This window comes from Chionomys nivalis, chromosome 7, assembly GCF_950005125.1.
Source record: "Chionomys nivalis chromosome 7, mChiNiv1.1, whole genome shotgun sequence".
NCBI lineage: Eukaryota > Metazoa > Chordata > Mammalia > Rodentia > Cricetidae > Chionomys > Chionomys nivalis.
The window spans coordinates 13,267,941-13,295,739 of record NC_080092.1 but is presented as its reverse complement, the minus strand read 5'-3'; the positions used below and the strand labels follow the sequence as shown (position 1 = coordinate 13,295,739).

General features: G+C 51.7%; 1 protein-coding gene across 3 annotated transcripts; it reads right to left on the bottom strand.

The window, feature by feature from the left end:
• Positions 1-205: 205 nt before the first annotated feature.
• Tekt4 (tektin 4) lies at positions 206-27,204 on the bottom strand. 3 transcript variants are annotated; one of them, XM_057775457.1, is made up of 6 exons: positions 26,873-27,204; positions 3,061-3,131; positions 2,617-2,760; positions 2,026-2,248; positions 1,190-1,344; positions 206-460 (listed from the first exon to the last, which is right to left on the bottom strand). In XM_057775457.1, the coding sequence occupies exons 3-6, from the start codon at positions 2,727-2,729 to the stop codon at positions 244-246; spliced, it is 708 nt and encodes a 235-aa protein (XP_057631440.1). In that variant the 5' UTR covers positions 2,730-2,760; positions 3,061-3,131; positions 26,873-27,204; the 3' UTR covers positions 206-243. The 3 variants fall into 3 exon arrangements, with proteins under 3 accessions (XP_057631440.1, XP_057631441.1, XP_057631439.1); XM_057775458.1 differs by having other exon boundaries at positions 27,152-27,164; XM_057775456.1 differs by lacking the exon at positions 26,873-27,204 and adding an exon at positions 4,504-5,050.
• Between the last annotated feature and the right edge of the window lie 595 nt (positions 27,205-27,799).

Below are 27,799 nucleotides of genomic sequence, written 5' to 3'. Positions count from 1 at the left end.
AGGAACCAGGTTTGGTGGGGCTCTAAATGGGAATGAGGGGGAGTACCTGGCCTCATCTGGATAGACAGTTTCTCCTGAGGTATGGAGGACGATGGGCCATGGACAAAGCCTGTCTATACAGAAGTTGTGAAATGCCCGTCCAAGTGGACGGTCGCCTGTCTCTTCATGCTACGCCACACTGTAAGTAGAAAACTAAGGTGCTCTTTATTTGGATGAGATCATGTGGCCAGGTGCCAGCCCCAGTCACTGGTAGCCTGCCAGCTGGAGGACACTGGGGTAGCGGCTGCGGTGGGCCATACACTTTTGGCGGTCGATGAAGAGGCTGTTGGTCTTGACGGCAATGTCCTTCTCCAGGCTCATGCGTGTGTCCTCCAGGTTCCGCAGTGCCTGCTCGGCGTCCTGAAGCTTCTCCTTCAGCGAGTTGAGGGACATGGTTAGCTCCTCCACCTCACTCAGCAACCTTCAGGAGAGGGAATGGTGAGTTACTGGAGAGACGAGGGAAGGGGCAATGATGCTACTACAGAGGACCCCAAAAGGCTTACAGGAACCCCACCAAAGTGGCTACAGTGCTGCGAGATCACTGTAAACCTGGCATGAAATCAAGACTGGCCCTTATTTCCAGCGCCAAGGGGCCTCCCTAGCTGCACAGCAGTTAGAGGGAGTCTTGAAATACTGCCCCCTTGTGGCGAAAATAAGCAAGGATTGGGAAAATAAGCAACAACAGCTAAAGATATTTGCAGGCAGGAACCACCCTTGAAACCTTGTTTTCTAAAATAAAATTACAGTCAATGAAGAAGGAAGAAGACAGAAACTTATGCTTAAAAGGGCATCCTGGCACTGGCTAGATGAGGAAATTAAAACGCATAACCCACCATGCCTGTAGGAGGTACATGGAACACAGAACTCCATCAGAGGTATAAGGGTGGGTGGTGGCCCTGCCTCACCTCTCTGCTCTTTGGCCCCAGGAATCTGGGTTGCCAGACTCTAGGGTCCTTCCAGGAGGGTTAGGCATCCCAGAGTGGCACGGGACCTTGCGTTGTTCCTGGCATGCAACCCTCTCCAGGGTCCACTCCCCCCGCCCCCCAGTCTCATGTCTGCTCATATGTGGGAGTGGTCCTGTGGGAGAGGCCTAAGGAGGATTAAAGGGGTTCAAGGATGACCCTCGCTGCGCAGGATCGCTCCAGGGTACCTGAACTGTGCAGCGTCCCGGCACAGCTCCACGTTGGGCCGGCGTGACCGCTGGTACAGGCGGGTCTGGGCCACGCGCAGAGGAGCCTCCTTGTCCTTGATGGCCTGCTTCAGGGCTGCCACCTGGTGCTCCTGGTCGGTGATCTCCCTCAGCGTCTGCACAGGGCAGTGTGTGAGCCTGGGGCCAGCTCAAGTCTGGAGCAATCAGGGCACCTGCTTATCCCAGCCCAGCACGCGAGGGGGGCCAGACTACTCGCTCCTTCATCTCCAGCCCTGACTGGAGACACTGAGAGCAGCCCTGTAGAAAACCTTCAGGGGGTCCTATGAGTCAGGCCAGTCTGTGTGTCCTCCAACCCGGGTCAAGAAAGTCGGGGCTTGGAGTTAGGAGAGCCCACAATGTGAGCCCAGAGCAGGACCTCACAGGCGTACCATGCCCATCCCAAAACCCCATAGCTGGCAGCTCCTACGGGTCAGCCTCCCAGAGTGGCTGTACCATCGGGCCACTCCCAAATATAAATCTGCTTTTACCTCAGCTCAAGGAGACTACAGAGGTATATGAATCTCTGCTTTTGGGTGGGAAGCAGAGGGGACCTTGAAGCCAGGTCATGACTGAGATAGCAACCCTGGTCTCGAGACCGTGGTCCCTGTGGTTAAGGGAATTGGTGAGGGAAGGGCGTGGTTCGAGGGGGGGCAGGTGGGCATTACTGGAGGGGGTGTGGGATTAGCTCAAATGTGAGTGGTATGTCCTAAGCATGGGATGGGCTTGCTGGCAGGCGTGTCCTGGGTGCAGTCAGACAGGTGGGCGTGTCCAACGGTGGGCGTGCCCTGCCGTCCCACCTTTTGCAGATGGTACTGAAGTTTGTGGCGGGCATCGTCCAGCTCTTCGCAGCGGCGTGAGAAAGCCATGTTCACTGCATCGCACTGCAGCCGCAGGTCCTCGGCCGTATCCCGCAGGATGCAGTCAATTAACTTCCGCAGGTTAACCGAAGCTAGCCGCTCGCGTTCGGCTCGAAGCAGATTATCCTGAGTGAACTTGGCCCACGTCTCTGGAGTGGAGGCACTGAAAGTGGAGGTGCGACCTGGTTGGGTTGTAGCCACGCGAGACTCCAGCACTGCGATCCCCTTTATCACACAGACAACCCTAGGTTCTCCCGGACCTCTAGTGGCGGTTGCTTGCCCTCTGCTGGCCGCGAGCAGAAACGCAGTCCAGGCCACCCACGGGGATCCAGGGGTTGGAGCAGGCACCAACCCAGTGTGAACTGTGGGAGCCAGGCACCTGGGTAAGGGGTTTCTCTTTTTATCACACCAGCTGCATACAGAGATTCCCCAGAGAACTGGTCCATGTCCGCGGGGGCAAGAATCCTTTCTCAGATTTTGGAAGTAGAGTCAAGAAGGTGACGGGGCAAACGGGGATGCCTAGGAACCTACCTCTCCTCGAACTTGCCGGAATGCGGGTAGAACTGCACCTGGGTGCTCTCATTGTTGTAGCGAGAGCAGGTCTCGTCAATGTTGTATGCCTCTACTTTGTTTGACCAGTCCATCTCACAGGTCTCCTTGTGTTCCCAGTTCAGCCTAGTGGGAAGGAGGGGATGCAGGGCCCATTATGTTCCAGTGAACCCCGGGAAGCAGGCCCCATTCCAGCTTCCGGGGGCTCCAGTTCCAGCTCAGGCTTCCTTCCATGGCCAGCAGGGCCCAAGTTCCAGAACAGATGTGGAGATAGTTGTCTATGCCCCGCTGAGCAGTGCCTACATCCCTGGCTATGATCCAAAAGCCTTCTGACCTCTTTGAGACAGTCACTGTCCTAGCTGTCCTGCCCCCCCCACCTCTGACCAACCTTGGGGTGGGGAACACTTTGGGGCTGCTGTGACCCACCGTATCTGGCCCACGGCTTGTGAGATGGTCCTCTTCAGGAGCTCCTGGATGTTCCTGATCAGCTCAGTTTCCTGGAGAGGAGACAGTCCTTCAGAGTAACAGAGCGCTGCCCTTCCTCGTGGGGAGGGAGGGAGGGAGGGAGGAAGGGAGGGAGGGAGGGAGGGAGGGAGGGAGGGACCCAGCAGGAGCCAAGGCATGGGCCTCGCCTCCATTGACTTTTGCCTTAGTCCCTCCTCCCCCATAAAAGGAGGTCTGATCCCAGCCCTTCCATGCTAGGATTATTGAGGGGAGGAGGTTGGGTGTGTAAGTGAGTGTTTGCTCTAGGGGGTGTCTTTTGGCTGTTGGATAACCCGTGACAGTTGTCTAGGCTCTGGGGTTATCTTCAACACTCCGAAAGTATACTGAAGGGCATCAGCCTTATGCCAGGACCTAGACCACCTACCTCTGAGGACCCCAAGCCCATAGGAAAGCAGATGCCCTCTGTCTGCTGTCCACGGCCCAAGGACAGAAAGGAAGCTCTAGGTTTCCTTTAACCCCAACATTTTCTGGGTCTCAGGAACTCCTTCAAGTGCAAGTCCACGGGGGCCATGCTTTCCACTGCCCTGTGTCCTCAGTGAGCCGCCCATCTCTGCACACTGACAATACTTCAGATACGAGCTGTGGTCAAGGCTTGGGGTGTAACAGGGGTTCCCTGGTTCCAGCATGGCTGCTTATTTTCCCATCTTTCACCATCACCCACAGGCCAAAGACCACCACAGGAGGCTCCAGCTCTGAGGGGTTCAGGGTTTTGCAGCATTCAGGCTGAGTGGCCCCCTAATCTTAGTACAAGGTTTCCCAAAGCAAGCTATGCTGGGTTTGGGGGGAAGGGTGTCTAATGGAAGGAGGGGTGGTATGTTTTGTTTTGTTTTTTTTTGTTTTGTTTTGTTGCAGAGTCTTTCCACGTAGTCCAGACTGGAACTTGTGACCTCCTTCCTCAGTCTCCTGGATGCTGGCATTCTAAGTGTATATGGGATCTGTGAAGCTGAGGCTTGGAGACTCTGGACAGAAAGAGCAGATGCTGTGGCCTCCACATCCCCTCCACCCCCTCTAGACTTGCAGCACTGACTGCCCTGGCTTTCTACCTGGAGAGCAAATACCACAATCAGGAGCATGCTGGTACAGGAGGAGCCTATGGCTAACAAAACAAAGCAAACACACAAAAAACACTCAGGGTCAGAGTTACTGTCTTTGAAATCTTGGGGACTGGAGGGGATCCCACAAGAGAGATAGTTATTTGGAAGTCAGGGACTCCATGTGGTAAAAAGTCTCCTATGTCTGGAGGACCAGGGGGTCCCGCATGAGTAGAGGGGCATAGCACTGTGTGAACCCTGAGGCGCTGCCATGTCCACTCTATATGCGGGCCGGAGCCTGCCTCCCGCCCTAGGCCTAAGCCACCAGCTGCACCTTCAGCAGCTCCACTTCCACGTAGTCCCGCACAAGGTCTGGATGCTGGCGGCGTTCTCGGCACTGTAGGTTGTCGGTGGCAATGGAGAAGGGCACGGCAGTGGCGTCCAAGGCGCGCTCTAGCCGCCTTTTCTGGGCACGCATCAGCTCAGTCTCGGCAGACAGATCGTCTATCTCCCGCTGCAGCTCTGACTTCCAGCAATGCATGTCCTCCAGGCGCTCTCCCACCTTTCGCGTGGAGTCCTGCTGTGTGCGCTGAGCAAGCGCCTCAGTCTCGGCTGCCAGCTGCCGGCTCTCATGCCGCTGCCGCTCAGAGTTGTCCCGGTCTGCAAAGGCCTGGTGGTAGCGGGCGTAACAGTTCTGAAACCACTCGTCCATTAGGTATTTGGCTGTGCGGAAGCCAGCGGTGGCCAAACCCGAGGATGTGTAGGCACCTGTATTGCAGGCCACATCGTACTCTTTGTGCGGCAGCTCACAGGCCTGGATTGACTGTGGGGCTGGCTCCTTAGTCAGGAGCACGTCCGTTTGTGCCATGGTGCCCACTGCCTGGCTGAGCAGGAAGGGGGGCAGAATGAAAAGAGGGTCACTTGGCGGTCGTCCAGGCACGATCAGTGGGGCAGTACTGGTCACTCTGTCCCGAACAATGCTTCTGGTTGCCTCAGGAACATTGTATACACCAACTGCCTCCTGTTGCTGGGCAACAGGGTCACTCAAGGGGCGGGGCAGAACTGCCTTCTTAAAGGGCCAAAGGCTGAAGAGATAGCTTAAATAGATAAAAGTATTTGCCTTACAGGAACTTGAATTTGATTCCCAGAACACAGACGGAATTGGGTGTTGTGGCACGTGTTTGTAATCCCAGCATGGGGAAGGCAGAGACAGGTTAATCTATGGAGTTCACTGGTCAGCTGGCTCAACTATATTTGGTGAGTTCTGGGCCAGTGAAAGACCTTGTCTCAAAAAATAAGACTGACCAGTCATGGCAAACACTTTTTAAAAAAGGATTTATTTATTATATATACAGCGTTTTGCCTGCATGTATGCCTGCAGGCCAGAAGAGGGCGCCAGATCTCACAGTAGATGGTTGTGAGCCACCGTGAGATTGCTGAGAATTAACTCAGGACCTCTGGAAGAGCTGCCAGGGCTCTTAGTCTCTGAATTATCCCTTCAGCTCATGACAAATACTTTTCATCCCAGCACTCAGGAGGCAGAGGCAGGTGGATCTTTGTGAGTTTGAGGCCAATCTACATAGTGAGTTCTAGCCGGGCCAGGGCTACATAGTGAAATCCTGTCTCAAACAAAGCAAAAAAAAAAAAAATCCAAAACAACAACAATAACAGAACAAAAATAAACAACAAACCAAGGTGGATGATGCCTGAAAAATATCACCGAAGGCTGTCCTCTGAACTCCACATGCACACGAGTACTCACACACATGTGCACTTACATACATACACTTACATACATACACATATGAAGGAGCCAGGCAGGCCCCCAACTCACCCCTGTTCATCCTGCTGTGACCCAAGGTCAGAAACTCAGGATTCATATTCACCAGAGGACCCTGGGGCCAGCCCTGGACCCCGGAGTGGAGTAGTGAAGGGTCCCAACCCCCTGACATCCTGTCCTCCTCCCTGGCTCCTCAGTTCTTTCCTGGGCTGCCTCCACAGCCTGGTCCTGAGGTGGGTTTTCTCTGCTGCATCAGGGTGGAGGAGGCTCTGCCTACTTAAAGTCCCCTTTGGGGTGAATGAGCTGAGCTGGGGGGAGGAGAGGGCATGAGGAGCAATGAGAACATGGACAGATTCCTCAGCCCTAGAAGTGGTTCCTCTTCCTGCTCTTCACTCTAACACTCCCGATACCCAAGTCACCCCAGGATCCCACAACTTGGCCCCATTTTTCATGTGGTCCGAACTACTCATGCAGGTCCAGGGGATCAAACGCCCACTCTATCTTAGCCCCCAGGGCTCACTTTGGGAGCTGAATCCATGGATGTATCCATAGGGAGCCTGACCCCATCTGCTCCCAAGGCCACTGTCTCAGGGCCAGCCAGGCCCTCCTCTTCCTCCTGCATCCCACAGCTAAACTCATACCCAGGGTCTCCTGTGGATGGGGGCCAGTGTCCTGAAGGGGTTTCACCCACTGGATGTATCTGGAGTCGAATGTCCTGGTCTGCACAAGGGTTCTTTCTGGGCAGTCGTCCCCAGGGCGCTCGTTGGATGGATAGGAAACTGCTGTCCAGCTCCGGCATGAGAAACCCTAGTCTAAGTCAATATCCAATGTGACCAATAGAGGGCGACATTGACTGCAGAATTGAGAGCCACCTATTTCCCGACTGTTCTGGCCTGAGTTCTCCCCCCCCCCCCCCCCCCGGGACTTCCCCAGAGGCACCCACGTAATGGGTTCTCTCTGAAAGAAATCCACACCCTTAGCCAACATAGGATCTACAGCCAGAGCCCCTGCAGCCTCTTCCCTCGCCATTGTCTTGTCCCCCATTTCCAGTCTCAAGAACCTCGGGGTCTCTCTGCTTAACACACAATCTTGGTTCCACTCCAGGCTTCTGCCCAGGCCGTGTACTTCTAGCACCTTCCCTGGTGCTCACCCCATAGTATCTGGCCCCTCACTCCATGCTGGCCTAACCGTCTTCTCATGGTGGATCCTGGCATTTATCCAGAATGAACCGTAGGCATTCTATACACGTGAGGGTCAGAAGCCCTGAGAATTCAGAACCAGACCAAGCACGAGGAGTTGTCCCTCAAGAGCTGGAGACCAAGAGCCTTTGGAAGCCAAGGTGGTCCTTCATCTATCTCCTCCGTGACTTAGGGACACCCAGAGCATGGCCATGGCTTCTCCTTAGGCTCATCCCTGATGTGTGGACCCAGGGACCGCTAAGGACGAAACATAGCCTCTGCTCAGGGATCACATGATCTTCAGCTTCAGGAGTCAAGTGCTGGGGCACAGCAGGTGGGGTACACCCATTGGACCCCCAGGAAAATGAGGAAGGCCAGGTCTCGGTGTAGTCTCCCCCAGGTCAGGAGAGTCTCCAAAGCAGATCTTGGTTGAGCCTCTGTCTCCATCAGCTACTCAATCCAGGGTAAGAGGCATTTATGCTGTGGAGGTGTCGGTGTGTAGCCTCTCCCAGACACTCCCCTGTGGGGCGAGGAACTCCAGTTGTTCCATAAAGCTCTATGGGACTAACAGGGCAGGCACAACTACACTCAAAGCTAGGGCTACGTGGGGAACACAGTCACAGTGGGCACAGGCAAAGTCACAGTGGGCACATGGAATGGGATGTGCGGACACAATGGTGGGGGATACAGAATTACACTGAGTCAGGACAGGGGTCCTCTCTGATGTTGGACCTCTTTTCAAGTTGCACTGGTAATAGGAACACTGAGACTGGGCACTTGGGAAAGTTCCCACATCCCAGCTGCAGGATTCTCTTCCCCGGAAGTGCCAATTTCATGGACACTGCCTGTGCCCCCAGGGTCCAGGCCACTCCACACAGGGATGCCTGGGAAACAGAGGGACAGTTCTGTGACACGGGACTGACCAAGAATGCAGATGTCCTTTGTACAGATTGCTTTACAAGCTCTAGATGCCATAAGTGGACTGAACTGGGTCAGCAGGGGACCCCCTTATTTTAAGGCTGGCCAGAGGGCATTCCCTCAGATTTACCCCCAGCCTGCAAGGTTCTAATGGAGGGAACCCCTATAGCCTCACAGCCTCTACCCATGACAAGCACAGCCTGCGTGTCCCAGGCTGAGATGGACCCAAGGTCACACTGACATGTTAGGACCAGCAAAGGAGACACTGCCACATGGCCACCCTATGTACCCTGGCCAGCATCCCCACTTGTTTCTGCCTGGGCTGACAGCCCAAGGAGCCATCCTGACTGGAGCAGCCCCAGCTGCAGGAGCAGTGGGTAGCACAGTACCATCTCCCAGGCCAGTGGGACATTTTAATTACAAGAGGATCCAAAGCTCCCTGGCATTCCCGAGCCAGGGCTGCAGTCAGCAGATGTCTGCCCTACGCAGGCAACAAACAAGCAGGAAGAGGTGGCCAAGGACTTCTGGGAAGAAGAGTCTCAAGTCCAAGTTTAAACAACGATAGGAAAGAGATGTGCAGGATATTGGGGGTGTACCCCTCCTCTGATGACCCCCCTGGGCCACTGTGAAAGACCTGTTTCCCTTCAGAAACATCGGGGCAATGGTTCTTAATCTTAGGGTTGCAAACCCTTTGGGGATCACATATCAGATATCCTGCACATCAGATATTTACAGCATGATTCATAACAGTAGCAAAGTTATAGTTATGAAGTAGTGAAGAAATAGTTTATAGCTGGGCGGTCACAACATGAGGAACTGTATTAAAGGGTCACAGCACTAAGAAGGTAAAAAACTGGCCAGGCGGTTGTGTCGCACACCTTTAATCCCAGAGGCAGAGGCGGGTAGATTTCTGTGAATTCGAGGCCAGCCTGGTCTACATAGTAAGTTCCAGGACAGCCAGAGATGTTACATACACAGAAAAACCCTGTCTTGAAAAAAATACCAAAACAAAAGAAAAAAAAGAAGAAGGTTGAGAAACACTGCCCTAGAGACAGAGCAAAAGGATGCGGAGTGGACAAGATGCTAAAAGGATGTGGAATGGACAAGATGCTAAGGGCTGCGGCCAGCAGCCCGGCACTGGGATTGAGCCTCTCCATTGGCAAGGCAAGGACCAGGACGCCAGGGGAGACTCTCACCTGTTTTCCCAAGCAGAGAACAGAAAATTATTCTCGTTGCTACTTCATAATTGTAATTTTGCTACAATTATGAATCATGATGTAAATGTCTGATATTCTGATATGTGACCCGTACACACAAAGGGTGACAACCCACGTGTTGAGAACCATTGCTTTAGGACCAAAGGTTGGCCTGGGGAGATGGCTCAGTCAGTAAAGTGCTTGCCACACAAGCCTGAGAACCTGAGTCTGGGTCCCCAGCATTCTTGTAAGGAGCTGGGTGTAGTAGCACACACCCTTAAACCCAGAGCTGGGAAGACAGGAGAGAGGAGGATTCCTGGACCTTGCTGGACAGTTAGTTCAGTCAATCAGTGAGCTTCAGAGACCTTGTTTTTAAAAAAAAAAAAAAAAAAAGTGAAAAAGTGATTTAAAAAGTTACCAAGTCAAAAAAAAAAAAAAAAAAAAAAAGTTACCAAGTCAATACTAGCCTCCACATACATGTGTATGCACACACAATCATGCACACCCACACGTGCATGCACACACAAGCATGCACACCCACACGTGTATGCACACCCAAGCATGCACACCCAAGCATGCACACCCACATGCATACATCATATTTACACAAATCTCCAAGATCAGGCATAGCTTTGAAAACAGAGAAAAGAAACTCTTGCCAGGTCTGATGGCACTTGCCTAGAATTCCAGCTACTGGGAAGGATAAGGCATGAAGATCACAAGTTCAAGTCTAACCTGGGCAATTTAGGAAAACCTTGTCTCAAAGTGAAAAGAAACAAAAGAGACAAAATGTAGCTGGCAGAGCTGTTGTCTAGCACGGACAGAGATCTGAGTTCTGTCCCCAATCCCGACAAAACGAAACAAAATGAAACATGACACTTCAGCGAGGCGCTTTGAGTTACACTTTTCCACGCCTTAAAAATAATAACCTAGGCCAGGCAGTGGTGGCGCACGCCTTTAATTTCAGCACTCAGGAGGCAGAGGCAGGTGGATCTCTGAGTTCAAGGCCAACCTGGTCTACAGAGCGAGTTCCATGACAGTCAGGGCTAAAGAGAAATCTTTTGTCTCAGAAAACAAAACGAAACACCAACCTGAACAAGTGCCAACACACTTTCCAAAGAAAAGAAAACATCAAAACGTGGAAACCCAGTATGGACATGACTGGGGAGAGCCCAGAGGTCTCTCATGAGCATCTCAGCAGGGTATTCAGCTCTATACGAAAGATTCACAGGTACCGCTGGGCTGCTGAGCCATGCTAGGCTTTGAAATCCAGCCGTAGGAAATGACTCTAAATCAAGGAAGGAGGTTCAAAAGGACAGGGAACAACCATTTGCAGCAAGCTTTGCCCCAGAGACACATCAGAAAAAGCAGATAGGGACCTGCACTTAACAGAAGGGCAAATAGAGCCACAGTGAGGATTCCTCTCCAAGGACACAGGGTATCTGAGAATCAGACACACATCTGAAACACACAGAGACACACGTATGGTGAAAGGCAGGCAGGGAGCAGGGTTTCCCGCTGAGCTTCCTGCAGAGACTGAGCTTGCGGGGACCCAGGCAACTACTTGCCAGGGTGTGGTAGAGAAACCAGCTAGGGACAGGAGGGACACAGCCGAAGCTGACACCTAGGAGAGTCTTAGGTTTCAAAGCCAACGGGAGGCCTGGTCTGGAGTCAGCTGTGGGAGCTGGGCAGAGGGTGGACGGCCAGGGAAATGCTCCTGTATTGAAAGGAAGAGGGGGTTCCAGAGAGGGATGGTCCTGGTCTCCATCAAAAGGGGCTTTGGGGTTCCCTGTAGGCCAGCGGGGTGTAGGGACATAGCCCCACCCATTGGGGGCGTGTTCGCCTCGGGCTAATGTTTACGGATAAATCTGCCGGGCGTGAGCCCAGCAGCCCTTTTCTTTTGCTCCGCTTTTCCAGTGCTCCACGGGAACCTGTGGTCCTGTAAGTTTATTTCCTTATTAAAGCTGTATATATCTATATAATCTGTCTACATTCATTTACGCCACCACAGCGGGGATTCCTGGGGACAGAGCATTATCCTGACTGGCCCCAACTGCCCATTCAGTCTGAGGAGCCTATAGAATATACAGAAGCCGCCGGGTGGTGGTGGCGCACGCCTTTAATCCCAGCACTTGGGAGGCAGAGGCAGGCGGATCTCTGTGAGTTCGAGACCAGCCTGGTCTACAAGAGCTAGTTCCAGGACAGACTCCAAAACCACAGAGAAACCCTGTCTCGAAAAACCAAAAAAAAAAAACAAAACAATATACAGAAGCCTAGATCTAATGACCGGGGTCCCCCTCACGCACCCTCACCAGGAACTTCCTGTACCGGGGAAGCAGGGGGAACAAATCCCTACAGGTGTAGCAGCCTCATACCCGATGGGCCCGTGAGACAGTGCCCGGGGCCTACTGCCTTTGAGAACAGCCAAATCCCTACTTTATCAGCTCAGCTTTATCTGCAAAACCTCCTACAATTCCCTGAGAAGAAAATTAAATAGAGGATTTAGCAGAGATTCTGAGACTGTCTGGGCAGAGCTGGGGTGGACTAATTCGCTGGAGGCCGCTGAGCTGAGTCCTGGCGGGTGGGCAGTCACCCCAGCTGACCCTCCCTGACCCTGCAGGCTCGGAGGTCAGTGGAAAGGGCAGCTTCAGCCAGTACTACACAGAGGCCACTAGGCTTTCCGCTTCCCTTCCCTCCCCCACCTGAACGCGGGAACGAGGCTCAGAGAGGTAGCAGCGTTAGCTTACATAGGAGTTCTGTGGTCATACTACCAGGCACCCCAAAGTGTAGCTACGGTGTTCAAGTGCTTGCCCCAGGGAGAGAGATAGGCATCATAGTCCCCACCCCCCCCAAAAAAGAAACTCCACAGCTAGACATTGGGGTGCTCGACATGCTCCCAACAGCGCAGACTCCGTACCCTTTATCACTGGTTGGAAGGCTAAAGCACAGAACAGCTGGGATCTAGCAAGGGAAGACGCATCCTGGGAGCCGTGGCTTCCTGAGATGTCGGTAAACTCTGACTCACTCTGTTACATTCTTCATGCAGAGCTGTCCAACCTCTGTGACCTCCTGGACCTGAGTTCCTCGGCTGAGCAAGAGATGAGGGGAGAGATGTAGCCAGAGGTCAGCCAGACGTTGGGCCTAACTACCATGGAAGTGTCCACCTCTGGCCCCACCATCCCTCCCCAGTCAAAAGCCCACACCCCACTCCCACATCCCTGAGTCTCAGAATAGGAACCCGATCCACTTGGTCACTCCTGCTGGTGGGGCTATAGGTAGGCAGGGACCATGGGGACAACTGGAAGGGACTTTCTTCTGGTTTCTGCCCATCTGTGGTCCCGAAGGAAAGTCCCTTTGTAGGGGGAGGACAGCCGGCTGCTGTCCTATGGATTCTTGTTGGTCTCTTCCGGGCCCATTTCCTCTTCAGGGCTCTGTGGTGAGGGGGCCTGGACATCCCTGTAGCACCTTAGATAGAGGCTCTAGGCCATATGTACTGTGAAGCTGGGTATAGAGGGTGGACTTTCAGGTAGAGAGACGTCTCATGATGCTAAAAAGTCCCCCAGGGCACCAGCGCCACATCTGAGTCCACTCAGCACAGTGGACCCATGTGGGCTGAGGGGTCTGGCTTGGGTAGGAAAAACGCATTGCCTTCAGCAGCTGGGTAAAACCTTTGCTCCAAGGACCATCATCCCCTTCACACATGAGAGTGCATGACCATATGCGTGCACACACACACACACACACACTAGCTCTGATCCAGAACAAGTTGGCAGAGCCTTTGAAAACCTCCCAGCAGACCTACCAGCCGTGACGGATCAGCAATACACAAAGTAAAGAATCTCTGCGTTGACCAGGGGACCAGAGTGGTCACACTCCTGTCTAGAGACTATGCAAGATCACCTGGACCTTGCTTAGTTCACAGGTTCTCAGGAACATGGGTCATCCTAGGGCGTTGAGACACAGGGCTTGTCAGCACAGCTGGCCAACGTTACTAGTGCTGAGAGGCTGACCCTGTCGGGAAGGCTTTGGGGGGCTCATGACACCTTTCCAAGACAGACACTGTTGGTGGAATGTGACCACCAAAGGGAAGACAGCCCAAGGCTAATACCTGGTGGTTAGCCCAGCCATAAGGTCTCCAGGAAGGAGCCTGCAAAACCCCTATCTGTTTGGGTCAGAGGACATTGGATCAATCACCCACACTTCTATGCTATCTCCTCACCAGGTGAGGGGCTTGTCTGATCCCAGACTCTCCCACTATACCCTTCCCAGAGAGCTAGACAAGATAGTGACTGGGGTCCTTGGAGAACAGTGAAAAAGTGGGGCACGCTTCTGTCCCTGGACCTAGTAGAGAGAACAAGAGGGGAACACATTCTCTCTGGCCCCCTCCATTGTCGTGGTATTAGTTTTTAGGGACACCCCAATCCAGGCCTCTGGTCAGCCAGCCCAATGCTTCTACCTAGCAGGCTTCAGTGGCCGCTACACTAGCTAGGCATGCCTCCGGTTCCAGCAGTGACAGCGGCCCTGTGACCTTGATCATCTCAGCTGAGGGGGATGGGGCAGCACTGGGAGCTCTCAGTCCCAGCGATGTTAAGAGGCCCCACATCTTCCAAAAGATGCTGCCACAGCAGAGTAGATTAGGGCTGTGCTGGCGAGAGATAAGGGCCTGAGGGTCGTTTGGAGGGCAGGCACTGAGCACGAGCTGGGATGGTGGGGCTCTCTCTACTGTCCTGGCCTCTTCCCATTGCCCTGACCTTCCCTCCCCCTCCCCTCTGGTTCTGCCCTATGAGGAGATGGCAGGGGAAGGGCACAGTGCTGCCTTGAAGTCAGGACACCCAGGGATCCTTGCCAAATGCATTTGGGAGTGGTCGGGCCCATGGATAATGTTGATCCAGGAGCCTAGCCCAGCACTTTTGTGCCCACCGCCCAGGGACAGAAATAAACAAGAGGGTCTGGGCTCCACCCATCACTTAGTCCAAAGAGCCGCTGAAAATAGACATGAAGAGAGACAACTAGATTCACATGCTGTGCCCCCAAAGATCCTCTTGGGAGCCGTGGCTACGGCCTAGAGCCACTTAGCTGATAGAACCAGGAGCACTCAAAAGTTCAAATCCCCACCAGAAGGGAGCAAACCACCCATTAAGAGCAGAAGGAGATAGCAGGCCCCTGGACCAATCTCTGTTCTCCTGGCCAAGCTCTCCATACCACCCAGTCTCCATTTACATCCGCACCACCTCGTTCCCATGCCTGCCTTCAGACATCTTCTGGCCTTGACCTCTGCGCAGGAGCCGCTTCTCCTGCGCTCCTTCCTTCCCACGGAGCCAGCCTGAGTCCCTGGTTTCACAACCTCCTCCCTGCTCAGGTGGCTCTTGTCACTTTGTACTCTCTGGATGAAGCCACGGCTTGAAGATGCTGTCCTGGGGCTCTCCTGAGGGCTGGCTGCAGAGCCCACCCCGTCACCTCTTTAGCGTAGGCCTGAAGTGAAGGAACAGAGCACAGGAAGGAACTCCATGCCCAATGATGCGGGGGGAGGGGGGGCATCTCACAAGCAACTCCACTTTTTGCTCACTTGATCCCAAGCCAGTGCTGTCACAGGCCTTTGATGCACCCTGAGGTCTAGGTTGGGGGGGACTGAAGCAGGGTGTTAGTCACAGGACAGAACCAACTATTTTCCTTCCACACATTCCTTGGCTGCTTTAAAAAGGCGCACAGAGCACAATATTATCATTTAGGAGCCGGTCAGGGGATTAGCAAGGCCAAGAAGAGAACCAGAAAGCTTTTCACACCGCAGTACACAAACACACAGCTGTGCAGATAGCCCTGAATCCATACACTGCCCTGAATGCAACCTTGAACGTGCGCACACAGATTTAAACATGGCTGTGCACATGGCCCTGTTTACAGCTGTGTATGTTACACAATAAACGAGGGTAGTAGCGTTCTCGCCGCCCAGGGCTGCAGATGAGGAGACACTGGGAGTTTCAGGATCTGCAGGGGCTGCAGCTGAAGGAGACACAGGCTGCGCGGGGGGAGGGGGGGAGGACAGGGACCAAGAGCTAGGTCCCAGTCACGTGCTCCTACCAGTCAACCACCTAGTCCCAAGCAGGACCCTAGAAAATGCCCAGGGAATGTCAGGTGGCCATCCCATCTTTCTGAGCTGGGGGAGAGGGGCTTCCTTCTTCCCTACTGCTTCTGAGCTCATTCACATCTTCCCTCTGCAATCTTTCAGACTTCATGTCTATACTGATGGGTCTCAAATGTCAACTTAGCTCCAACGCATTGATGTTCCTTTCAGATAGCAAGGTCCTGGTAAAGCGGGAATAGCCCTGGAAGAAGACGAGGAAGAGGTGGGCGTCCAGATGTCCAAGAACAATGCAAAAGGCCACATGAGTTGGTGAGAGACATAAGGGAGGCCCCAGACTGTGCCTTGAGTTCTTTGAAGGCTGGAAAGGAGGGTGTTGACAGAGCCAAGGCCAGGACCACGCAGCTGTTGGCTCTTCTATGCCCAACACGGCCAGCTCACGCAGTTGGTGTCTCTAGGTGCCCGTGGCCACACCCACCTGCTGAGGTTGAAAAGCCACTAGGAGACTGTGTTGTCCCTAAGGTCTAACCTTAAGGGAAGGAAGGGGGTAGACCTTCCTAAGCAGTGGGGAAGAACAGAGCCTTCAGTCCATGAGCCCTTAGTAGGTGATAGCACAGGACAGAGACAGCAGTCCCACAAAGCTCTATAAAGTCTACCTGTCACTTGCACCAATGACTGGTTATAGCCGACTCTCAGACTGTGTGGTGTCTCAGCAAGTACTAGATATTCGCTGGGCATCAAAATGAATGGCAGCAGTGAACTGTCCAAACCCCAGATCCATGCAGGAGCTCACTTTCTACCTGACATCCTCCAGCCATTGACTACGGACCAGGCTAACATCCACCCTGACAAGGGCAGGGAGGCTGCCGTACACAGTGGTGAAACGCAGATATGGCCTCACAAACAGCAAGTCAGGGCAGGGAGGGCCTCTCACCGCCAGGGCAGGGCTAGGGTGGAGCTACCACAGAGTCACGGAGGTGTGGCCTTGGCTGCTCCCCATTAACAAGGCCTCCCCCTGGAGGCCCCTGATCAGGCCTGAAATAGCCCAGCGGCAGCCGACACAAAGGGCTGTAAAGGCGCCAGGGAGGGCTGGCAGCAGACCCCTCCCTGGCGCTAATGCACCACGCATTATTCTAAGTGGAGCTTTTGTGAGCAACAGCAAGGGTGCTCCGGGAGTCAGCCTTGGCCGGGAATACTCTGTGCCTTGGCTCCAGATGCACAGGGGCTGCTCCCTCGGGGTGCTATTGCCTCAAGGTCACCCCCAAATCTGCTCTTCCCTAGTCTCCTGTGCCCCATGCTCCAGTCTACCTTGTATCTACTGGTCCCTTCCTTGGCTATTCCGATCCCTTGACTGCACCCTTCTTGGAAGCTATATCCCTCTACTCTCCACCTGCAGAGACCTGCCCAGGACCCCTCCGGGAGATGGGTCCTGCCCACTCCTCCACCTCTGGCCCTCCTGTGTCATCCTGCCTGTCCCTGGGTCTCCCCTCACTTCCACCTCCCACCCTATATTCTAGCTCATTATGAAGGTGGCATACCAGTTCCTAGAGACATTCTAGGCCAGCCCCACAGATTTGGTGGCTTAAAACAACAGGCGTTGATTCTCCACGGCTCTGGAAACTGAAGTGTTGACACTGGAGCGTGGCAGGGCCCTTCAGGGTGCACCCTCCTGTGCTAACTGGGGAAGATCTTCCCTGCCACTGTGGTTCCTGGGGGCTCCCTGCTGGCTCTGAACTGACACATGTCTTACCTGGGATGGGCTGGGGCTTAGCAGGTTCATTGGGCAGCTGGTGGGCTAGGGGTGTGGCATGGCAGGGGAAGGGGTATGGGGGATAGAATCAGGAGGCCTGGGTGCTTACCTGCTGCACAGGTAAGACAAGAGTGTTAACTGGAAATGGCCTGCGATGTTCTTTCAATAAACTAGAAGAGAATTCCTCTCCCTCGGCCCAAATACTGGCCAGAAAGGGGACACAGAAGGCCATAATGCATTCTGGGAATGTGGCCTGGTTCTAAGACAAAAGACCACCCTCCTCTGTATCTCAGTGAGAAACTGCTTACCAGGCCTGGGGAGTCACTGGGAGGGTCAATCCGGGTCCCCCATCGACAAAGACTAAAACTACCAATGAGAGCTAACCCTGTCTGCCCAGACTACCCAAGAGCCCATATGTTGGGGTACCTTCTCATGCATTCCACATCTACCTGTGGGTCTCCCCTCCATCAGCCCTGGAGGTTTGTCAAGAATATCAACACCTTCTTTAATACCGAAATCTGACTAACATTACCCACCCCTCAGCCTGCCGGGACTCAAATCCTTATCCCCAACTTCCTACTCCTCCAATACAGGTGTGAGCGGCAAGGAGCTGAGACCCTAGCCACCCACCGCAGAATCCAATGACCTAGGAATGGGGATAAGCGTATGGAGTCAACCAAAGCATGGGTGTGAGGGCTGGGAAGATGGTTCGGTCAATAAAGTATTTCCCCATACAAACATGAGGATTTGAGACCGGTCATTCATATAAAGCTTGGCCATGCATCTCTACACCCACAGTCCATGCTCCAGACCCATGGTTTAGGAGCCATTTTTGTTTGGTCCAATTACACAGCTCGTCCACCAGCTCTGGTCATACAGCTCCTGCCCAGTCGAAGGCAAGACAGATTCTCACACCAGACACAGCTAAGAAAAGAAGTCAGTGACTGGATGAAAGCAGCCTGAATGGCTGAGACAGCACGTCTCCCATCAAACCCCCACTCCTATAGGGCATATTCTAATGCGAACTACCTAGCTGAGCCCAGGACACAGAGTTTAAAAGAACAAGCATAGGCTTCATCAGAATTCAAAGAATTTAAAGAAGACACAAACACTTCATTGAACTTTGAGGATAATAAAAACACCTCAGCAATGTTCAAGAAAATACAAATACCCAGCTGAAGGAAATGAAGATAATTCAGGATTTGAAAACTGAATTCAATAAAGAAATGAAAACACCGGAGAGAACACAGGAGAAATGAAGATGGAAGAAAAGACATCCCAATTAGGAAACTCAGGGGGAAGCCTGACAAGCAGAAGGAGTCAAAGAGAAGATAGAAACAGGCCTCAGATAAAAAGCAGAGGCTCTAACCAAATAAGCAAAGACAAAGAAAAAAAAGCATAGGAAAGGAACACCTTTCAAAAGACCAAACCTATGACAGGCATAGATGAGGGAGGAGAATCCCGGTACATCAGCACATATCAGATCTTTAACAACAGAAGAGAAGAAAACTTTCCCCAAATGAAAAAAAGACACACCCACACAGTTTCAAGAAGCTCTCTGGTGCCAGGAGATGGTGATGGTTCACACCTTTAATTGCAGCGCTTGGGAGGCAGAGGCAGGAAGATCTCTGAGTCTGAGGTCAGCTTGATCTACAGAGTGAGTTCTTGGACAGCCAGGGCTACCCTGACTTGAATCACTAAATAAAAACTCTGACAGAGAAACTATGAATTTGAAAAACTAAAGAAAAAAGAAAAAGCACACTGAACCTCCTAGCCTAAACCAGTCTTATCATATTTAAAACGCTAAATGTACAGAGCAAAGAAAAACACTGAAAGTTGCAAAAGAAAAAATATAAGACAGGTAATAAAGGAAAGCCCATCAGGGTAACAGCTGGTTTGTTGATGGAAATTCCGAAAGCCAGAAGAGCCCTGAGTGATGCTTTCCAAGTTCTAAAAGACATGGCTGCCAGCCTAGACTGCTGTACCCACCAAAACTGTCATATTCACCACCTTTAATCCCAGCACTCGGGAGGTAGAGGCAGAGGCAGGTGGATCTCTGTGAGTTAGAGGCCAGTCTGGTCTACAAGAGCTAGTTCCAGGATAGGCTCCAAAGCTACAGAGGAACCCCATCTTGAAAAACAAAACAACAACAAAATCATATCTGCCAACAGCAAAATGCTAAACTAAACAACACTTCGAACCAAAGAGAAGAATAAGTACATCCAGGAGACTCTAGAGACGCCCCCTCCCAGAAGAAATACAAATCACAGCTAAGAGCACAAGCAGCAAACAACAACAGTAACAAAATGACTGTAGTTAACACATGTCATTCCATAGTAACTTCAACTTGCTCTCAACTCTCCAGTCCAAAAACTGGCTAGCTAAATGGATTAAGAAACAAAATCCATATTTCTGGAGCGCTGTCTTCAATTTACAGACAGGCACCACCTGTCTGTGAATGGGTGGAGAAAAGTACCCAAGCAAATAGGATCCAGAAGCAAGTAGGAGTTGCCATCCTGGTATCTGACAGAATAGACTTCCAACTTAAAACCCGGGCATGGTGGCATGTACCTATAATGCCAGTTCTAGGGAAACAGAGCCAGGAGGATCCCTGGGGCTTCTCCAGACTAGCTTAACTGATGAATCCTATATCCAATGAGAAACTCTGTCCCAGGATGAGATGGAGAGCGACCAAAAGAGACACCAGATATTGATCTCTGGCTTCCACATATGTGCATACATGTGCACACACAATTGTATACACAAACACATAAACTCACACATACATACAGAGAAAGAATAGATGTGATGGTAAAACTGTGAGCAGCGAGACCCTTCCACAGGTCAGGAGCACACAGATGGCTCTTTCTGTAGTCTCCTGGGCCCTAGAATGCACAGGAGTTTCCCAGGGGACCCTGGAAGGGAAGAATCTACCTCCCACTCTCTCGGGGAAGGTCACTGCCTCCACCTTGGACAACTCCCCAGTCTTCACTAAAGGTGAGCCATTCACATGACAGAAGGCTGATTCTCCACTGAGTACATAGCACCTGCCTTGAACTCCAGCCAACAGGATCTGTGATGGATTATTTTTAAACTCCTCTACGGTGCGTGAAAGACCTAATGGGGTTTGCTGTGGGATAATTGCATAGGGAAGGTCAAAGTTCAGTGAGGCAGCTGCCAGGCCAGCTCCCTCCTCAGTCACCACGGTCTGAACCCACAGCCAGGCACAGAATACTCCAGGCTTGGGGGCCAGCAAAAGAGGTTCTGAAAGGCAACACTCGCTGGGATTGGGAACACACAGGCCCAGGGATGGTCTCCCTGAGGGTTGAGGCTGTGGGACCCGGCACAGGAGCAGGAGGTGACAAGCCGTAGCAGGGAGGGGCATGCTCAAGGAGAATAGGTGCCCAGTTTCTGCAGCCACAAGGTTCGAGGGCATGGCTAAAGAGTTCCAAGCATTTGGAGGCACTGACTTCCTGCAGAATAAGTAGAGTCTTAAACATAGATAGACCTTGGGCTTAGAGGCAAGCAAGCACCACCACTCTATGGATAGACACGGATCCAATCTGGGAGTTCTGCAGGGTCACAGGTCAGCAAAGACACATTATCCGATTCCCACCTATGCTTATATATAGTTAAGAGGACAACCTAGCTCCTTGGGTGTGAATCTGTGCAGCCATGCCTCTTTGTCTCCTACTAACTTGGATTGGCTAGTTGATCTGGGGGTTCTCAACCAGGAGAAGAGCTGTGACTCCAAGAACCTTGGCAGGAGAGATGACATCCCCAAACCTCACTAAGGAACCATCATCAATTGAAGCCACATCTGAGACTCTTCCAACAGAAGGGGTAGCTAATAAAACACGACATCCCCAAAAGTTACCCTGATCCTGAGGTTTAGTGATGATAAAAAGTGTCCCTCCCACAGCAGGCCCATGGCTCAGACTTCAACAGAGTGGTGGCTTCCTCCAGGGACAGCCAAGTCTTTCTGAGACCCCTCCTTGCTGTGAACTGGTTCTCCAGGAGGATCCTGCCCCTCTAGAGCCCTGGTGTCTAAGCAGGGCCCAGACTGTGTATCTAGACAAAGCTTCCGGTAGTTCTGTAAATCCTACTAGGCAGGTACTAGGTTCAAATTTCTGGGGCAGGGGAATGTAGGGATGAGTGTAGTAAGAGCTGCGGGCCTCTTCCCACAGCCCGGCTCATGGTTGCCTGGCTAGCTTATGCCCCAAAATAACGACACACAAACTCTATTCTTTTAAACACTGCTTGGCCCATTTCTGTTCATGTATGTAGCACCCCAAGGAGCGCTTACCGGGAAGATTCTAGCCTACGTCCATCCTGGGTCAGAGCTTCATTGCATCTGCCGGGGAGAGGGGAGCATGGTGCATGGCGTCTGCTCCAGAGAGCAGAGCTGTCGAGTCTGAACTCACTTCCTCTTCCTCCCAGCATTCTATTCTGTTTACTCCACCTATCTAAATTCTGCCCTATCAGATGGGCCAAGGCAGTTTCTTTATTAGCCAATGACCTTCCTCCATCATTTCCCCTTTTTCTGTTTAAACAAAAAGGAAAGGCTCTAACATAGCAAAATTACATATAGCAAAACAGTTATCAAGTAAGAATTACAGTTACAATATTTACATCTATTTTATCTTTATCATAACTAAAGAAAACTATAACTATCTATCTATTCTTCAACTCCATCAAAGACTCCAGAAGGATATAATATTACCTAAGCAAACAAGAAATAAGCAACTTTCAAACTCTAGAAATGACAGAGACATCTCACTGCCTGGACAGTCACCCAAAGTTCCTCTGTACCGTTGGGGCATCCATCTTCGGCCTAAAGGTCCATAGTATCCAGAGACATTTCCATGAAGCAGGAAATTTAAAGGCAGTTCAGTCACTATCTGCTGTGTCCTGCAGAATGTCTCGCAGACTCTTTCATGATTCAGGAACCCCGAAAGATCATCTCACCTTTAGGCAAGTTCAGCAGTCCTCTCTCTGCGGGTTCTTTGTGTCCAGTTTATACAATAGTCCAGGCAAGAGCAGTTTCTTGCCCAAATAGCTGTCAAACTCCATAAGGATCCTCTTCGATGCCCATCTTCTTCTTCTTGAAGTAGATTGGTGCTGCCAGGAGCAGAGTGTCTCATTGTCTTGAAAAACCCTAAGTTATTAAAACATTTAAAATACCATATTCTCTAGCCTTTGAAAGATATGATGAATGCCTATCTGAAATATATGCATGCACATCTAGAAAATCTAACTAACATGACTACAAACTTGACTATTATAGATAACTATTCATTAACAACTTATATACATTACATTTTTAAGTGAACTACACAATCACAATACCTTAATCAATATCAGAAATACATATACATATAATAAAATTGACCTTAAATTAATATCAGTAAACCAAGATTCATATCAATGCAAATTATTCACATCTATATTATATCCCCCTTTAAATGTAAAAGAACATTTATAAACAATATATGGGAACATGGGCGCAGTTTTTTCTCTCCAAACTGCTTCCTGCTGAATGGGGGCGCTGTTATTCGGGTCTTTAATGGGATAACCTGTCTGCTAGGTTCATCTCAGTTGGCAGTTGAGCGAAGCAATTTTTTAAGGGTGTTCACAGCAACCCTTCAGGAGGGCGTGGTCTATCATACCATATTGGGATCGAAGAAGCAATCCACAGTGTCTCATCCTCTCTGAAAACAAAAGAAGAAACTCTTTTCCAAAGTATCATATCCTTAGATCCAAATTCTGAAGTCAAGGTATTTTGAAAATATCTATCTTGGATTAATTCAGCAGCATTTATAAACAAATATCTTTTAGCATCTGTTGCTCCTTCCTCAGCATTCAAACAATTCAAAGAGAGCATAATAGCATACAGTATCAAGATTCTCTGTGTATTTTCCATCTTTGTGCAGCTTTATTTTAACTCTATTTTGTTTATTTTTACTTTTGTTTTATATTCTCTGTATATATTTGTCCTGGAATAACTCTGTAGACCAGACTGTCCTTGAACTCTCAGAGATCCTTCTGTCTCTGCCTTCCAGGCACTGGGATTAAAGGTGTGTGCTACCACACCTTGAAGTCACAGAGGTCAATCTCCCTCTGTCTCCTAAGTGTTGGGATTAAAGGTGTGTACTACCACACCCAACTACTTTCTTCCTTTCTGTCTTTTAGCCTGCATATATTTTTTACACACTGTAAATCATTTAGAAATTTTGTTTTGTTTTGTTTTTGAGTCTCTCTTTACTGCATATCTCTCTTTTTTTATCTGACCACATGAGCCTTCAAATTACTGAGCAATATATGGGTAGGATTAAAGCCGTGGCTTTGCCAGCAGGTCCAACCCATTCCTTAGCTTTACAGCCTCATGGCAGAGGTACCGGCTGTAGCCATGTTTATCACCACAACTCTGTGGCGTTTCAAGGTCTTTGCCAACAAGCAAACTGCAGCATTACGTCCACAGACAACAATCAAGTCCTCTCTCTGTAGTAGGCCCTCCTGCCTCAAACAGTCAGAGTTTGCCCTGGCAGGATGGCCCAGAAAGCCGGCATTTTAAAACAGCACAATTTTTTTCCTGCTATGGCTGAAAACCGAAAAGCATGCCTTCAGCTTTTCACCAACACCGTTTTAAGTGTTTCGTGGCAGGACCTCTTAAATGAGCTGCAAGGTTTCACAGCTGAAGCTGAGTCAGGAAGCCTCTCTTAGATGAGAGTACTTGCTTGCCTCTAGCAAGCAGAGCAGACCCGAGAAATTGTTGCTACCAAGAAAACATGCTTTATTCTTTCCCAAGCTTTCTCAGGCTTTCAGTGGATTCAGTCATCCACGTTGGGCGCCATCTGTAGTAGGGGCTGTGGGAAGAGGCCCACAGCCCCTACTACAGATGAGGGTGGGGCTTGACTCTAGACATTGCCCAAAGACAGAGTAGATCCTGGAGTCATTGGATTTAAATGTCACAGATGGGGATGAAGAAATGAGAAAGAAGCTTGAACAATCAGGTGGAAAGAAATGACAGCAGGCCATGAAGAACTGCTGGTCACAATGTTCATTGCTAGTGGCAAACAGTACTTGTTGACCAAACCCAGTGCTAGGGGCCTGGAGACACCATACCCAACATGGTTTAGACCTAGGAACCAGGGACAGGTAGGTTCTGGTACACCAACCTCCTTCAAGGCCAGCTTCGTTGGGAAGCTCCTCCTATCCACACCCTAGCCCTGCCGTCTCCCTCTGCTTCCGTCCCTCGGCAAAGTGTTGAGTCTGAAGCTGGCAGAGCCGGGGCACAGCCCTGGTTGAGCTACTCTGGGTACACGGCAGAGGGGACAGAGCTGTGATTGGCTCCAGTCAATGGCATATGGTAGCCACAGCTGGGGGCAGAGCAGCCTGCCAGGCGTGAGAGTTTGGGAGTAGACTAAATTGCTATTGTATGAGGGCCAGGGTCACTTGGGGGAAGACATAGAGGATCTTAGGCTCCCAGTTGGGTGGGGTGGGGGAAGGAGGCCCAGCATTGCCTGTAGGGTGTGGGGTATGGTCATCCCAGTGAAGGCTACAGTCACGGCCCTGAGCTCCACACACAAAGGGCTCAGTGTCTAGTTCAGAACACATCTCAGGGGGCCAATGCCCACTGTCTTGGAGAGGACAGATCGCAGACGGTACACAGACATTCCATCTGCCTAGTCCCTAGGGATCCCTGCTAAACAGTTCAGTTTAAAGGGTTGGAAGTCTGGTTCATGAGTTCAACGTGCGATATCCACACTCCTTGACTTCTACACCAGCCAGCTGGATTCCCAACTGCCTTCCCCTAGATTTCAGGTAATGCTCAGATCTCTTTCTAGCCCCACATTTCTCTTGTAGCCCAGGGGTTCCAAGTCTGACTGCCTGCAGCAGCTCTGGGCTTTAGGTGTCCTAGACTGGAGATCTACAAGGCTACCCTATCCGCACTGTGCACTTTGGGGAGACTTAAGCCTACAGAGGTCAGGGGCTGTACACTTCCGCACTAGTCTCTTCATAGCGTAGTTCAGCTCAAAACAGGTTTCAGGGAGGCTGCCTGCTGAGGGCTAATCTCTACTCTGGGTAGGCCAGGACCCCATTTGGGTTTCTCTTCACTCTGGTCCAGGCAGAGAGACATCAGCATCTGGTGTCATTCTGGGTCCAACAGAAGCCTCTGTGCCCCACCAAGGTTGGGGGTGGGATACAAGGATTCAGGCCATCCTGTCTCCGCTCCCAACTCTGAGCTACAGCATCTGCTCTGGGAACGCGGTCCCCTCTACGGAGAGCTGAAGTCGAGGGGAGTAGCGGGCATTTCAGGATCCAGACTATAGTCATCGATCTCCAAGGTGGTCTCTTGGAGCAACAAAGGGAATTAGTTGTCAGGAATCCCTCCTGCCCCTGCTGCCCTGAGCAAAAGCAAGGCTCAGCCAGGAGCAGAGCTCCTACATTTGGTTGGAACCTGTGCTCATCCAGCCACTCGGTGCAGGAGATGGGCCGGATGCGCGTGGCTGTTGCCTGGCAACCTCCTGCCTGCGCGCCTGAGCCCCTACGCCCACGCAGCCATCTCTGTCTCCACTCAGCACTCCTGCCCGTGGGCCCAGATGGCCGGGCCAGGAGGAGACAGTGGAGGGAAGTTACCCCAGTGTCTGCCCTGGTCAAATCTGTGTCTCTGCCCCTCAAGGTGGATTGTGGGCTGCAGGTCTCAGGGGAAGAGAGGCAGGGGACTCAGTCAAGTCAGCCTGGGTGGGAAGGAGCATCTCTGGTTCCAGACTCCTACACACAGCATCCATTTCTCCCAATGTCTGCCCTGCTCCACCTGGAGCTCCCTGGTCTTACTTAAATCTTCAAAAGAGCCCTGGGGATGGGCAGTCTTTGCCATTCTAGGTGACGAAACTGACGCCCAGGGGGTGTGCCAGTCCAATCTGCAGCTATAGGCTCCAGTCAGAGATGGTACAACTCTGAGGAGTGAGAACCCAATTTTAGAGCAGGGCTGGCATGCCCTCCACCCGTGTGACAATCTGAGGATTGCTGGATGGGTGTGAGGCTCCAATTAAAGACATCATGACATCGACCAGTGGGGGTGCAGGATGCAATTGCCTATGCTCCAGGAGGTGACTCCATTGTCACTTGAGGTCCAAGCCAGAGCTAGGACCCAGCTTGACATCTCTAAACCACTGTGACAGAGGACACCCTCCCCCTGCAGGACACACTGGCTGGAACTCCCTCTGCAGCCCTCTGTGACCTGTGAACTCCACTCTCCTGTCCACCTAAGCTAAAACAGTTCCAGCCACTTCCTCGCCCTTTGACCCCAGGAATGGCACTGGAGAGTCGCTAATACCTCAGGCGACAGGATAGCTGTGATAAGGCTCCTGTCCCTGATCATAAGGAACCAGTGGGCCCCCAAGAGTAGTGACAGGAAAGGTCACAGGGGACAGGAGGTGGAGGCTCCACTATGGGAAAAGGCAGCCAATGCAGAGGCCCGGGGCAGTCTGTACTTCCTATGAGGGTGCATGAGAGGGACCACCATCAAGTAGAGGCCTGGCCAACCTCTTGAACACCTCTGAGTTACAAGGGGCATACGAGGCACAGTGAGGGTCTCAGCTGGGCCATTTTCCTGGGCAACAGCTTCAGCAGGTTCAAGCTGGGCCCAGGAAAAAGCTTGCTTAGTTATGTCGTGAACTAATAAAGCCGATCAGGGTAAGAGAACCCCCTAAAGGGGCTGAAGTTGTTTGTTGAACCCCTGGGATGCCCTCCCCAGCACCCTCAGTAGCAGGTCTGAACATTCAAGATCAATCCCTACCTTGTCTCCTCCAAATGCCACTTTCTGAAGCTGGCCCAGAGCACCGTGACATCAGAAGGTCCTAGGAATGCTTCCTGGGTGAGGGGCTGAGGAACTAGGGTCTCCTTATGGGCTGTTCCCACAGATTTGGGATGTGGGAAGCAATTAGTGAGCACCTACTATGTACAGCAATGAGTGCTGCTCTTTTCTCTGCTGCCTGTTCCCATCGGGCAGGGACCGACCATAGGACCCATGAGTGAGAGTGGGGGAGAGGGGAGCCCTGCCCTGCAGCTGACTCACGGGAAGCAGTGGAGGTGACTGTCTCACCAGGGCTTCTGGGCTCCTCCAGGCAGATTGAGGACTGCGACTGTTTGTTGGAAACAGAACCGACATTTGCATTACCAGGCCCGCAGCCCTGGAAACCAAACACTGTGTTCTGAGCTCAGGCTGCGCCAGGCCAAGCAACGCCTCTGCCTGTCTAGGCGGGAGCAGGAGACCTGCTGGCATTTACCCCCATCCCAGCCTGGGTTGTCTGTGTAGTTCTCAGGATACTGCAGTTTAAGGAGACATGGCTTCTGCCCCAGGGGTGGAGGGACAGCTGGGGACAATAGAACTTCAGCCCTGCTTCTCTGTCCCAGCCATTCTGCTTCCTATGGTGATGAAGAATCAATATTCAGTATATAGATGTTGGTTCAGCTCGTCCTAGAGGCCTGGGAGTCTGTGTCTCTGAGGAGCATTTCAGCCTGAGCCCCAGGGGCCCAGATGGGGCCATCTTGTCCGTGTTACCACCCCCAGCAGCCAGCACAGCCCTTGGCACACATGGGTACAGGCCACATATTTATAAAATGAGTGGAAGGTTCCAGAAACCTTGCTCCACGGCACTGCTCTCAGAAGCCAACTAGGCTGGGATACCTGAGCATCAGAGCACAGATTGACATGGGAACACTC